The following is a 15,367-nucleotide window of genomic DNA, read 5'->3' as shown; positions in this document are numbered from 1 at the left end:
ATGATATAGCCATTATTTGAGCGGGAAAAATTGCTAAAGTAGTTACAGTAACATGCTTTTTCGTGTTATTAAATAAAAACAAGATTTCATTGAAAATTTTAGGACCCAATTGAAGTAAGACGTATTTAATTATTTGACTTTTATTATTTCATTTTATAATTAAATCATTTCTTCTCATATGGCATGACTACAATGGAACAGTACCGTATAGGGTAAAAAAACTGTTATGCACTATAAACAGATCATTACACATACATTATATATTTTCTTATTTCCTTATTGTGCAACCAAACCAGTACTGCTTGCTTAATAGTAAAATTGGCATAAAATGGATGGTATGTCAACTATTTGCCGAACTGTAAATGCAAAATTGTGTTCGCGAAAATCGGCGTTTTAAAATGGTTACATAACTTAACCGCCTATTTCCCACATTGTTATTTATCCAATCACTATTTCCCAAACTGTCAAAACCGTTTGCGATTAAGTGAGCTTATTGTTATTTTGGATGTTAAGCGAAATTATTTGAATACTGTCGTAAATTGTTATAGAGAATTTGGGAAACAGTAGAAGTATGGTTCTTAGTTATGCGGGTAGTGATCATGAATAAACAAATGATGCATCGCAGTATGTTTTTGTCATGCGAGTAGCATGATCAAGATAAAGATTATGTCGTGGGTTCGCATAATAAAGATTGCTCGGATCAAAATTAATTGTTTGACTTATTAAAGTGCGGCAAAACTATGGTTGGCATGGCAAGATAGTACTCTTTCATCCGCTATTAACTGCGTGGCTTTTTGGGAAACAATTTTGCTACGACAAAAGTTTGAAGGTGACAACAATCTGATCGTACTGATGCGGGTTGACTGAGATTGAAAAACTGGTTCTGTGATTCCTGCAGGCGTAAGTAGAGGATTCAGATTCCACAAGTGTGCACTGTGCAGCAACAGAATGTTGTGTTCTGTTATCTCAGAAAGTAAAATGAAACTCGATTAAATTATTATTCTTCAATTTTTATTTCAATGTTCATAATGCTGTTTTATGAAATAAGCAAGACAAAACCTCAAAGAACTCAAACGGATCAGACTCTCTCCCCTTCCCGTATAAGTACTCATGAGCGTTAGATTTGCATACATGCTGTGTGTTACGCCTTTTCAGCGTGTGCACACAATCGATCAGCTGTCATTAACCATTTTGTTTTGGTTGCTTTCCAAAAAGTCCCGTTCTCTTCGTCGTGTATGTTTTGTTTGAGTAACTTTCCATTCGTTTCGTAAATCGTCTCGTCTCTCGTCTCGCATAGTCGTTGTCGTTTTCGTGCGGTTGGCTGGCTCGTTATCCTCGCTATCTGGCTTCTGGCAGCAGCAGATTGCCTTTTTACAACCAGGCAGACAGCCCTCTGCTCTTCGTGTGTCTCGCCCCGAATTTGGCCTTTTCTTATCAGTAGTTCGGCCGTTATCAGTGTCGCTTCGCTTGTCGAGAGAGCCATCATCATTTTCCGAAAACAAAGCTAGACCGGTTCCATCTCTAATTTATCCCCCGCTGTTCCTCCATCGACTTTGGCTGGCCAATTTTCTTGTTTTGTTGTTTGAACAGTGTGCATTATCTTTGAGGGAGCAGCTAATGAGTGAAAGATAAACCCTCTGCCGCGATCAAAGAGGGAAGTAGCTGGAAGCAGGCAGCCAGCATGTCAGAAAGTTAGTAGAGTTCAGCCTGGCAGGAAGGATTGCTATTTGATATCGACCTCTTTTTTTCTCTCCATCAATCTACAATCAAGACATCAAGTATGAAGTGGACATGAAGATGGAACCGTCCAGTCCATCGGAGAAGGATCGCAGCATGTACTCGCGTTGTTCGAGCGCGGGCAGTGTCCATACGCCAACCTCATCGGCACATAACTCAGGTGAGTTTCGAGTTTTTAGTTCCACTTTTGATTCGGACCTTGACCTGATCGTACGAAAAAATGTTCACAGAGGACGAAGAGGATTCCGGTGATAACAAGAGTAGCACCCAGAGCTACAAGGAACGTCGCCGCGAAGCCCATACCCAGGCGGAACAGAAACGTCGCGATGCCATCAAGAAGGGATACGACTCGCTGCAGGAACTGGTGCCCACTTGCCAGCAAACCGATGCCTCCGGATACAAACTGAGTAAGGCTTCGGTGCTCCAAAAGTCCATCGACTACATCGGGTTTCTTCATCAGCACAAGAAGAAGCAGGAGGAGGACCGTGCGTCGCTCAACAAGGAAGTGATAGCCCTGCGTATTATACAGAAGAACTACGAGCAAATGCTGCAACAGCAGCAGCAGTCTCCTGGGAGGACCGAAGCGCGCCTGACGGATGAAGCCAAGTTCCAGGTGCTCCGGGCCATAATGGACGAAATGTTCGTTACGTTCGACCAGCTGCCGATGAACGACTTTGCCGAGCTGACTTCCGGGGTCATTCCGTGGCTGGAGGAGCACTGCAAGCCGCACCTGTTGCGCGATGTGGTCAATCGCACCCTCGGTGGAATCACCTCCCAATATGTGGCGCAGTCCAGCAGCAAAGGACACGATGTTAAGCGCGAATAAGGGAATTTGGTGAGTTTTATATAATTGCAATTTGACTGTAGTGACGTCTAATTGTGTAATAGAAAATTGGATATTTTAATAAAGGAAATACCAAGCTACGCACAGAATACATCTTCAAGATAATTTCTTACGAAAGAATCCGTTTATTTGACATGTCCAATGAGGCATACATTCTCTAGTGTCGTTTCAGCTTTTGCGTACAGTTTCAGACCCGCTTCAAACCCATTCTCTTTCAGATATTGAATTCGTCCCCAGTCCAGCATTCGTTTGCACCTTCGTCCAACTTCCTCGCGTTGGCTTCTCGTCATTCCGTACTTGATTCCATCTCCTTCGTCCCCTTCAGCGTTTCTCCTCTCCCGACTGGTTCCCGTGCCGCAAACAGCCCAGCTGACCATTTTCACCACCAAATCGAAATCCTCCCTACTGATGCCTTTCTCCAGAAGAAACTTTTTCCCCGCATACGTCTTCCAATCGCATCGATGATGGCAACAGAGAGCGAAAACGAATCCATCGGATTGCAGAGTATCACCCTCTGGCCTATGTTTATTTGCACGTATCAAGCAACGCAGGGCAAGATCCGTGGCTCCGCCGCAAAGGTGCTTCCCCACGCCAACAATCTTCCTGCTATCCCGCAGAACGTCCAACTTTTGCAGCACTAGATCGCCGATATCCGCTCGGACCCGTTGTATGATCTCCCGGTCCTCAATCTTATTGTCTTTCTTATGTCGATGGGAAGCCTTATCCACCAGAAAGACCTTCACGTTCTTCAAATCCGACTGCTGGAGCACGGTAGCCAACCAGAAAGCAACCTGACCCTTTCCCGCTCCAAACTCCACGAAAGCTACGTCATTTTGGAAGAAGTTCTCCCGCCTCAGGATGCCTAACAGGGAAGCGGACTGGATCAGATGCTTCAGCGTTTGTGGCCCGTAGGATTCGTTCCCTAGCTCCTCTTTGAATACTTCATGCTCCAATATCAGTTCTTCCATGACCCCGATTTGGGTGTCGTCGAAAATGGCCTCTATCTTTTTGATAAGCGCGTCTAATCGATCCATCGGAACATCAGACAGCTTCAAACTCGTTTGGCTGTTTGCCACCTCATTGTCCTCCCCATCCGAAACGGCATTGATCCCCACTTCAATATACCCCGGCAGATCTTTCGGCTTAGCATTGCAAATCTTCAAATGCTTCTCCAGCTTCGCAGCCGAAATCGAGTGCTTGGGATCCAGTGGACATGGGATTCGTCTTTCCCCTGTCGAGTCGTCTTCAGCGTGGACTTCATGCTCCCCACAATAGAGCTTCCCTCTGCCGACCGTCATCTTGCAGTAGCGCTTCTTCCGCTGTACAAAATGCCGACATCTTACGGCGGGCGCTTCCTCGTCCGCAGCAGCGGCGTCAGATTTGGCACGTTTCGAGACAGGTTCTTCCGCGGAATCCATCATTGTGGGGAATCGGGTTTAAACTTTTTCTTGACTGTTTCGCAACGCGAGTGAGACCACCAGACAGAACGGTAAATCGCGCGTCGCATTCGATCAAAACAAAACGGGATTTTTCGTATCGGAATCAAAACAGAATTCGAATAAGAACGACACGACAGCTCCAAGGCCGACTCAAGTGGTTTTCGTGCAGTTTTCTGCACGAAAACGTGCACGGAGAAATATTTTTACCTAATTTTTGAGTTTACTTTACCCAAAATTAAGTATATCGATTAAAGTTTCAACCCAAAATCTCTCGGTTTTCTCTTTCTCCCACACGAATGTTGTCAAAAATAGAGAGAGCTGCATCTACCCAATGGGGGTACTTTGGCCCAATAAACCAAATTTGGGTAAATGCAACTTTTCTTATGTTTGGGTCGAAAGAACTCAATTTTGCGTTAAATCAACCCAAAATTGAGTATATTTTTCGAATGGAATTAAAGCCAAACTACCTAGTGGGGACCTTGGAAATTTAGCCAAAATTGAGTTATAGGGCTCAACTACGGAATTGCGTTGAAACAACCCAAAATTGAGTTGAATTCCGTCTCCGTGTAAGATAAGATCGGACACCTGGCTTCTTTTATTAAAATTTTGTTCTTCTTTTCATCCATGAGCCCAGTGAACTGCTGGACAAACATTTCAAAAGGTCACATCGACATTGGTAAACAATGGCTTTGCAAGACGCTGTGGGGCCCAATTCAACTCGATCACACTCACCAATACCGCTATCAGGAAGAGCTAACACTAATCTTCTTCGTAGTGGTGTTAGTTTGCGTGAGCGGGCTAAAATGGGCTCAACAGCAACGTTTCCAAAAAAAAGGCTCAAGACCTCTTGAGCCCTTTTCAAATGTTTGTCCAGAATTTACTAATCCACGATGACGTCACGCTGCAACTTCCAGAGGGAAGAAAACCTCTACTGCGGGCCATGTTTACAGAAAATGAACGATTTCGCTGCACATTCATCCACTTCATGTTCATTCGGTGAACATTCCTTCTCTGGATGTTGGTCCGGATGTCATTTTATGCAGAGTCTATATACACAGAGTTGCGCGAAGAGACTTCTTTGAATGCTTGTTCTTCTCCGTCTTCGAAAACAGCCCCTATCTGTTTTGCTGGGCTGCTCGATAGGTAGACGGTTTGACAGTTCGATAGGTAGATTTGGTTTCACTCTTCGCGCAACTCTTCATTCATAGACTCTGATTTTATGTAAACACGGCCCGCATTTAGAACGGAAAAGAAAAAGAAAATCGAGAATAAAAGAAGACCGTGGATAAGTCCGTTGTGAATTTTCCACCCAATGCGTGTTACGTAAAACAGTGTTGCCATTTGTATGGAAGACGGTACACTATTTCACAAAAAAATATTCCTAATTATTATTTATTTTTTAATTGTATTGATTAGGTGAATTATATACACTTAATCTTGGTTTCGCTGTTCGGTAATTTTTTTTACGGTGTTTGAACTGTAAATCGCTTAAAGTACTGAGTTTTCATCAATTATGTTAACAAATTACTGACGATCAGTGTTTGTTTATGCTTTTAACGTAATTCAGTACATTTTCTTACCGACTGCACCGTAACATTGCAACATTACCGTATATAGTCAGTAACACTAAAATCATCAGTAAAAACAACAACCGATTTTCAGTAAAACTAATATTATCGCTGATATGTCGGTAAAACAAAATCAAAACATTGCAATGCGCATACGCAACATATTCCTCAGATAAACATAATCCAATGGAGTGCCTGCAGCAGACTCTTGACCGGTCGAGGATCGATCTCAGATCAATTTTTCTAGTTTTCGGAAACGGACTACAATATTCAACGTTTCGTCCAACTGATTTGGTAAGTCCATTATTGATATCTTTTGTATGATGGAATTCTGCAGAACGAAACAATCTTGGGTGATGTGTTGCAGCATCATCCGGGCAAAATAGTTGAGGTTATGTTAAGAATCTGTGCAAAAACATTTCGTTACAGATCCGGAACAAGTATTGGCCAGACGCATTTACAACGCGAAGGCGCATAGGAAATCAGCAAGTTTTTTAAATTAGAAAACTGGTATACGCAATAAAAATACAATCATCATAAATTTTTCGTCGAATTTTACTTGGATAAGCATTTCGATAACCAATAAATTGGAAACAGTTGGCAAATCAGATGGCATGATCCAACATAATAAGAACAGGATGGGAGGGAGGAGGAAAGCTCGGTATCGTTTTAATAGTTGGGAAATTCAGTAATCCAATGTATATAGAAAATTCATTTTACTGAAAAAGCCGGTATTCTTCTATTGATAATATTACTGACTAAGACAGTATTTTTTGACATAATGGGTATTTTTTGCTTTACGGATTGCTCGGTAATGTTAAATTTTACTGAGTTTACTCTGCTGTTCAAAAACCCAGTAAAAGTTTACCGACTTCGGTAATCAAATCTAAGTGTGTAGTGTATTCTTCTTCTTGACATTACGTCCTCACTGGAACAGAGCCTGCTTCTCAGCTTAGTGTTCAATGAGCACTTCCACCAGGGGGTGGGAAACTCGGCTCACTTGAAATTGTGCCGAAATGTGCCGACTGTGCGAGAGTGAGCGATCAAATTAATATGTCACATTTGTCTGGTTGCACTGCAAAAACTGGCAACTATGATCGTTTCATGACAGATCTTTTTTGTTTATTTTTAAAAACTTCTGACATTCGCCCTCGAACCGCCAAGAAGAGCGTACCACAATAGCTGAAAGCCAAGTGAAAGTCAAGTGGAGTGAAGCCATTTTGTTCGGTTAACCGCGTGGAGTGAAAATTTATTAAAAACTTTTATAGCGTAGAGAAAAATTGACAAAAGTGAATAGTTGAAGTAGGGGAACTTACATATTCTCGGCAGTCTAAGCCGATGTCGTTCTTCTTTTGTTATTTTCTCGGACATCAGCAGCCAAATTACGTGTCTGTGTGTTTACATTCATGCGTTGCTCAATCCTCTATCGATTCACACCGACAGACTTGTCAATTCTTTTTCTGGAAACGTTTTTACAACGCTGCGAACATCTCTTGTCAGTGTGACTATTGTCGGCAGCCTCAATCTCTTCGGCAACTTTCCCATAAGCGCTGCAGGCGAATCTGTTCGGCAGCTCCAAATCAGACGCATTTGGAGGCGTGTTCATTTGAATTGATGACATCTCTAGCAAAATTGTTTGTTCCGTCTCGTAAATCTCGTCAGCGGGAAGCTGGCAGAGCAAAGAATCATCTGAATATTTTCATTGGTGTGTTTTGACAGGAAAATACTGTGTATTTGGCGTTTGAAATTTGGTTGCCGATAATAGTCGAATGGTGCCGAAGCCGTAAGTCTCCCTAGATAGAGAAAAAACATCGTTTTAAATTAATTAGTACATTAAGTGAGAGAAAAAAATCGGTATTTTTAAGTGTAGCAAATAAAACTAGGTTAAGTGTGAAAACAAGTGACGGACAGTGGTTCATGCTTGTTTCCCAAGCATGAATTCGGCAGGTGAGTGGGGCACCGAGCCCCCCGATAAAGGTAAGACATGGCCAAACACGCCCCTACCCCCATCTTCTGATGAAGACCCAATGGATACGGAATTCATGGGCTTCGACGAGACGACCACGAGACGAAATCAGGTTATGACCAGAAAACGACGCGAAGAACAATCAAAAAAAGAAAACGACAAGAAAAAGACAAAATCAGGTACAGAATATCAACCAAACACACCACACACACCAACAAACAACACGAAAGAAATTCTAAACCAGACACAAACACTAAGTCAGACGACTTCATCGACACGCACACCAACAATGAAAACACAAATCAACGAATCACAATCACAATCTCAAAACATCACAAACCACACAACCAAAAACAGAACCCAACAAACACAAAGACCAGGAAACTACACTAATGATGAATTCAAGATCAAAAATAACACATACAACGTAATTTTCATCGAGCCAATTACGATTAAAGAAGGAGAAGCGCTGCTGGAACCGATGGAGGTAGGAAAATTCCTACACGAAATGAAGTTGGACCAGTTTGCCGAACTGAAAAGGGCAGGACAGTACAGGTATAAACTCACCTACAGGAAACCACAAGACACAGAAAAAATCCTCAACTCAGCCACACAGCTGAGGGAAAACAACTACAGAGCTTTCATCCCGAAGATGCTGACAGAAACAACGGGCGTTATCAAAGACGTGCCCATCTCCCTGACGGAAAAAGAAATTTTCGAAAAAATCATCAGCAGTAAGAAAGTAATTCGAGTCGACAGGATAAAACGCAAAAAAGACGACCAACTGGTCAACACGCGAGCGGTCAAAATAACGGTGGAGGGTTCGGAACTTCCAAGAGTTGTTCAACTCTATGGAGTTCTGGCCAAACCGGAAATATACATCTATCCAGTGAGGATCTGCAACAAATGTTGGAGAATAGGACACAAAGCAGCAGCGTGCAAAGGAAAAGAATCATGTAAAAGATGCGGTAAAACAATCTCCGATGATCATCAACAGTGCAACCAATATATGCCGGCGAAATGCAAAAATTGCGGTAAAAACCACCTACCCACCGACACACAATGCCCGGAACGACAACGACGAGAACAGATCAACGCAGCCAGGACGATCAACAAAATGACGTTTGCCGAAGCTGAAGAAATGTACCCGAAAACAAGCAACCGGTTTGCAGCCCTGGAGTCTATCGACGAATTCCCTGGATTGGAACGCCCAAATAGACAAGTAGCTGGATTCCGCCAAGTACCATCAAGACCAAACAGGAAAGTAGACTACAGCAAAATCATCGAACAACTATCAAAACCAGCGAAAAACCCAACAATAGTCAAAAACACTTTCCCTCAGGTAGAGCAGATACCCGAGCAAGTAAGTGTCATCACTAACAACCCGCACGCAGTCTCCGAAGCAGAACGACTCCAGACAATGTCCAAACAACTACACGACTTTTTTTCGACAGTCCTGCAAGTTAATGACAAACCGGACTCAGATTCAAGCACGGATCTCCTAGTAATCGAAGTTGGCTCGATGATACAAAAAATAATAGATAAAATTAACACAGCAATCCCAATCACAACATAACATCTCCTGTAATTCCAATGGCTAATTTTAACGAAACGCTCAATATCTCACAAATCAATATACACAGTTTAAGACCATTACAGAAAAGAGAAAGTATTAAAACATATCTTACAACCAAAAATGTTCACATTTTTTTGATACAAGAAATTTGGATCAAAGATTCAGAAAAATACAAATTTTTAAATTATAATTTTTTCAAAAAATGCCGAGACGAAGGCTACGGTGGAACAGGTATACTTGTTCATCCTACCCTAATGGCAGAAGAAATAATCATACCTAATGTAGATTTAGAAGTAATAGCAGTTAAAATCAAAAACATTAAGAACCCTATCATTTTTATTTCTCTTTATATTCCCCCAGAAAGTACCATAAACAGTATTAAAAAACCTCTCGAAAATTTATTTCACTTCATAAAAAGTAGATCAGAATCCGTTCTTTTGGGAGGTGACATAAATGCTCACCATCCCATATGGGATAATACGGTGACAAGAGCTGATAAGCGAGGAGAATTAATAAGCGACTTATTAGAAAATAATGATATAGTATTTCACAATACAGGTGAGACAACAAGGTGGCAAGATTTAAACTGTAATGCCTCGGCCATAGATATAACCCTAACAACTACAGATATTGCACCATTCGTAAGCTGGGAAGTTAGTGAAGAAGATCTAGGATCAGACCACAAATTAATTGAATGTAAAATAGATAATTACAACAAGTTTAATAATAATACACCATACACTGTAATTAGTAAAAATAAGGCTTTAGACTACTTACACCAAATCAATCCTAAGGAAATACATAATGCTGATGACCTTGAAGAAAAAATTGAGAATGCATTAAACAAGGCAACGTTTAAAATTTTTCCAAATAGCAAAAAGAAAATCAAACCTTATTGGACGGATAAAATTAAGAAGCTATACGAAGAGAAAAATAAAAAACACATACAATTTCGCAAAAATCTATCGTTAGAAAACAAAAACATTTACAAAAAAGCCGAGAGAGAATTTAACATTGAAATAAAGAAAGCTGTATACAAATATCGAGAAGAAAAGTTGGAAGAAATCAACGAAAACACAAATATTAAACAAATGTGGAACATAGTCAGATGTATTTCAGGAAATTTCAAAAATAAGGATAATTCAGAACTAACTCATAACCAAGAGATAGCGAAAGAATTCATTACAAATAACTTTGTTATGGAAGATAGACAACTTTTCGAACCGACATACAATAATGTCGATGAACTTCGATATGCAGGAGATATAGGCAAGGAATCAATGTTAAATACCATTAACAGTAGAAAAGATACATCAGCTGCAGGATATAATAAACTGTCATACTACTTACTGAAAAGAGTTAAACCGGAACTATTGACCAGAATATTAGAAATGACAAACGAAGTGTGGCGAAAAGAAAATATACCTGAACAATGGAAAATCAGTAAAATAATTCCCATATTAAAACCTAAAAAAGACAAAAGTAAATCAGACTCTTATAGACCTATCGCACTGATTAACATTAACCTGAAAATAATAAATTGCGAAGTTAAGAAAAGATTGAATAGGTTTGCTGAAGAAAAAAATCTAATACCATCACGTTCATTCGGTTTTAAAGAAAATTCCTCAACAATAGATTGTATTAATTACTTGATTTCAACCGTCACAGAAGCGCAAAGAAACAAAATGACAGTAGTTACTATTTTTATAGACCTGACTAAAGCCTTCGACTCGGTTGATATAGGCATACTATTAAAACAACTAGACAATGTTGCTACTCCAAACAAAATCCTTAGATGGCTTAATGCATACTTAAATGATAGAACAGTTATTTTAGAGACCACAAATGGTAGCCTAAGCAAAGACTCAAATAAAGGGCTGCCACAAGGCTGCCCACTATCACCGCTGCTTTTTAATCTTTATACAGCAGGTGTACATGAAATAACGACAGAAAAAATTATCTTAGAACAATTTGCAGATGATTTTTCGATTACTATATTAGGGGAAACTTTAGAAGAAGTTGAATTGACAGCCAATATCACAATGAACAGAATCAAAACATACTTCGAAAACCTAAAAATAGCTATCAATCCAGAAAAAACAGCAATAGTAGTGTTTAATCCTAGAAAAGAAGAAAAAATAAAAGTTACATTAGAAGGAGTGGACATTAAACAAGTAGAACAGCACAAATACTTGGGCTATATAATAGACCAAAAACTAAATCATATTCCGCATATAAACTACATAACAAACAAAGCTAAGCAGAGATTAAACGTTTTAAAAATAATCTGTAAGAAAAAGGAAGGAGCCCATCCACAGACAGCATTAAGAATAAACAAGGCAATAATTCGGTCACAAATAGACTATGGAATTACAGTGTATGGAGGTGCAGCCAAAACCAATTTACAAAAACTAAACTCAACTTTCAATGCAGGACTAAGAACATCACTAAGATTGCTACAATCCACGCCAATCAATGTGCTGTACGCCGAGGCAGGCAGCAAATTTGTTAACAAAAAAAGAAACGGTGAAAAATTTTGCCTACAATAAACCAATTTTGGATATTTTAAGTAAATTTACTGAATTAACTGACCTACCAAAAAAACACACATTCCTAGAACAAATCACATACACAAATAATTACATAGTTATACAAACCAATAATACATATGTCACATTAGAAACTAAACTTATTATAGAAGAACTAGAGACAGTCAAAATAGAAACTGAAATTCCACAATTAGTAAAACAAAACATGAATGAATTTACAGTAAGAGCCATCACAAATGAATACATCTGCAATAAATATCAAGACTACGTTAAAATTTACACAGATGGTTCTAAAACATCTACCAGTTGCGGTATAGGCATTTGGATAGAAGATACAGAAACAGTGAGAAGCAAAGTCAATAAAGAACTCTCTATAATGAATGTAGAATTGACAGCAATAAATACAGCAATCGATGTAATAAATAACAGTACCACGGAAAAAATTGTAATCTGTACAGATTCGAAATCCGGGCTGTTATGCCTGAAAAACAAACAATTTAAAAATAATTATATAGTCAAAGAAATATTAGTCAAATTAAGTCAAACTTCCAAAGATATATCACTACAATAGGTTCCTGGTCATAAGGGAATATTAGGGAATGAAAAGGCCGATAAACTCTCAAAGCAAGGCTGTAACAGTAGAAATGTAATATACACAAAATTGCCTATTTCAGATACATTTAATTTAATTAAAAAAGAAGCGTTAGAAGAATGGACACAAAACTACACAATACTTTCTCAAGACAAAGGACAAAAACACTTTAAAATATACCACAAACCAACATTAAAGCCCTGGTTCTACAGATGCTCCTTAGAAACACACGAAATTATAAGCATAGGAAGGCTACGAACATTTCACACGTTAACGAAAGACAAACTATACCAATGGAAGCTTAAGGCCGCACGGGACGTCATCATAATCACCCTATCCATTTCAAGAAGCAAATCCCGAGAACCACTCCATATATCGATGCAAAAATGTATCACTATGATTCTATATATGTAGTGCACAACCCGATACATTTTCAGCTTCATCGGTTCACAAAAACTCGAGATTTGCTTCCACAAAGTTTTGATGATTATTGTTAGAGTGAGACGAAAGATAGGGAAAATAACACGGTCTCCCGTGTCCCCTTAAAAACGACGACACCTGTGAAGAATGTGGGAGAAGGGAAGATGTTAACCATGTCTTGTTCGCATGTAAAAAATACTTGGGAAGCAGGTACAAACACAGCTGTTTGTTGACTTGCAATAACACTGAAGACCTACTAAAAAACGCAAACACTAAAACATACCGAGATATTGCCAAATTCATTAAAGAAAACCGTATTCAAATTCGAACTCGCGAATGATGTTTTTTCGAGATCGAAAAAACAACACTAATTGTTTATAAACAATCACCAGTTGAAAGACTGGTGCACTTATGTCGACTTTGACAAGACGTTATAAAAACGAATCCGTTCGATAAACGTAAGAGGCGTATGATGCCCAAAAGAGCTTCATGATATTTGACACAACTTGGCAGTATAGTTTGACAAGTGGACTCGCCATAAGAGGGAAAAGAAGAAGAAGAAAAACTTCTGAAGCCACAACTGCAGTCTGAACAGCTTTTAACTCGACGGAAGCCGCTATTGAATTTTCTGAACATATTTTCGGTAAGTTTGAAGTACACTGAGGCAAAAATCTCGCATGATTTTCATAAGATCACACTAATGAATGCGTTTTTTATTATTTTTTTGTTGGTTCATAAGACACTTGCGTATTTCATTCGACGAGATTGAGATTCATAAGACAAGTGTAATTTTTTCATAACAATCAATTGTCAATGTCATAAGAACGCTTATGAACCCCATTGTTCATCATTGTGAAGAACCACGTGAGGCAATTTTTTTCGGTACAGCCATTTCACTATCAGAAATTCAATATGGCTTCCGAAATGGACGTGTTTGCTGATTTGTCGCTGGCTGACTCCGTTTCTAATACATCAAAGGGTAAATATTTTCTATTTATCATCGATTCCGCTGTAACTAACACTTTGTTTCGATCATATTAAGGAATTGGATCCAAAGAATAAGATTTTTGACTGAAAATTCAAAACAATTTGTATGACGCGTAAGAAATCACAAACCCCCCTCATCCATTAATCCGCCCCTAACGTAAACCTGCACCAATTCAGGCGTTCTTCACAACTTTTCTCATTAATGTTTCGCTGCTATAATATACTTCTTCGCGTTCAAAATAGGTTAGCCAACTAGAGAAAATCGAATTTTCATCCATTTTGTAGTATCGCAAATCGATTCTAATGCTTACAGTAAAGTGCTTTAATCGAATTGCGACACGACAAAATGGATGAAAATTTGATTTTCCCAAGTTGGTTAACCTATTTTTCAACGCGGATTAGTATTATTCATTCATTGAAATTTATAATCTAAAGCTCAAATTACACAAGACAGTCTTATGGAACCAAGAATGGATCAGAACGTAATTCATAAGACTATCTATGGATTTTGTTATCAAGTCAATGCTGGTTCATAAGATCATCTTACGAAATTCCTTCGAGGTGTATTATGGAAACAACATCTGCCGAAATCCATACGATGGTCTTATGAATTTCAAAGATTTTTCTTGTGTCGTAATTCCATAAGCAAATCTTATGACAGTCTTACGTTTGCTTTCCTCAGTGTACAGTTGTGTCTCAAACAACACATTACAACCTAATTATTAACAGGATTAATACAACGTTTCAGTCCGATGGTAGGGGAATCGTGTGGATGCCCACTAGGGCAACGGATGTTCAAGGGATGATTGCTGATGAAGAGATGAGGAAGTTCGGAATAGACCATTTCCGCCAGACCTAACATACCTGTTTTGTATTTTTTCTCGAAAGATAATAATCTCAAACTAACATTTCTTTTGGATTTTTTTCTTTTTATGCATTCTTGATTTTTTTATGAATTTTCAAAAATTGGTCTTTTCACCACTTTTGGAGACATGCGGAACGAAAATGGTAACTCTATGCGTGGTGAAATTAATTTTCACCATGTCAATAAAATGTCAAAAACTGCCAACGCTGATAACCCTATGCTCAGCTGATATTTACGTTTTGAAACGTCAAACAGTTCGGAGTTACAACAGTCGATTTCGTTGGGGCATTTTTTCTCTAAGCCATCGGAAATTGATTAAACAGCATATCACGTCGGAAGGTGAGTTGGTTCCAGCCTACGGGTCCGATTTGTGAGGTCCCAGGTGTGGGGTTTAAACTTTTTGTGTGGATCGTCATAACGTTGTGTGTTCTTCGTTGACAGGGAAACGCTAAAAATGAGTGTTGAAGATTACAGCTACCGCATCACCAAGAAGACGGTGGCGTCAATAGTGACCGCTACGCGGGCATCGTCACTACTAAACAGCTCGAAGATTTATTATCGTCACTTTGTTTACACGCCGGACAAAATGACCGGTTTGAGGATCCCACCAAGAAAAAGAATATATTCCAGGAGTATTGGACAGATTTGTAAGGATGTGGCGATTGGTCATAAAGCTTACTATTACTCGTAGAGTCCCGAGGCGTACTTTACGCGAAGGCCTGGGTTGGAAGTGATGGTGCCACGAGGACCGAGCAATAGCGGATCTCTATTCGAAAAACCATTATATGAAGTGGACATGGCCCTGATCTGGTGGGAATCGTAGC

The 15,367-nt window shown here is 39.4% G+C and overlaps 2 protein-coding genes and 1 long non-coding RNA gene across 4 annotated transcripts; 2 read left to right on the top strand and 1 right to left on the bottom strand.

Moving 5' to 3' along the window:
* Window positions 1-1,192: 1,192 nt before the first annotated feature.
* On the top strand, window positions 1,193-2,670 carry LOC5574525 (max-like protein X). The gene is made up of 3 exons (XM_001655127.2): window positions 1,193-1,691; window positions 1,772-1,897; window positions 1,968-2,670. Exons 1-3 carry the CDS (start codon window positions 1,682-1,684, stop codon window positions 2,561-2,563), a joined length of 732 nt encoding a protein of 243 aa, XP_001655177.1. The 5' UTR covers window positions 1,193-1,681; the 3' UTR covers window positions 2,564-2,670.
* Window positions 2,671-2,676: 6 nt separating this feature from the next.
* Window positions 2,677-4,154, bottom strand: LOC5574527 (tRNA:m(4)X modification enzyme TRM13 homolog). Its single transcript, XM_001655129.2, has one exon. The coding sequence runs from the start codon at window positions 4,000-4,002 to the stop codon at window positions 2,707-2,709; it is 1,296 nt and encodes a 431-aa protein (XP_001655179.1). The 5' UTR covers window positions 4,003-4,154; the 3' UTR covers window positions 2,677-2,706.
* Window positions 4,155-13,240: 9,086 nt separating this feature from the next.
* Window positions 13,241-15,072, top strand: LOC110674724. Of its 2 annotated transcripts, none has more exons than XR_002499130.1 (3): window positions 13,241-13,334; window positions 14,427-14,882; window positions 14,985-15,072. It is a non-coding gene; the product is annotated as an uncharacterized LOC110674724 (long non-coding RNA). The 2 variants fall into 2 exon arrangements; XR_002499129.1 differs by having other exon boundaries at window positions 13,255-13,334; window positions 14,408-14,882.
* The last annotated feature ends 295 nt before the right edge of the window (window positions 15,073-15,367 follow it).

Source organism: Aedes aegypti, chromosome 1 (genome assembly GCF_002204515.2).
Source record: "Aedes aegypti strain LVP_AGWG chromosome 1, AaegL5.0 Primary Assembly, whole genome shotgun sequence".
In the NCBI taxonomy this organism is placed as follows: domain Eukaryota; kingdom Metazoa; phylum Arthropoda; class Insecta; order Diptera; family Culicidae; genus Aedes; species Aedes aegypti.
Note: the sequence above shows the minus strand (reverse complement) of the source record. Positions and strands in the feature narration are given on the sequence as shown.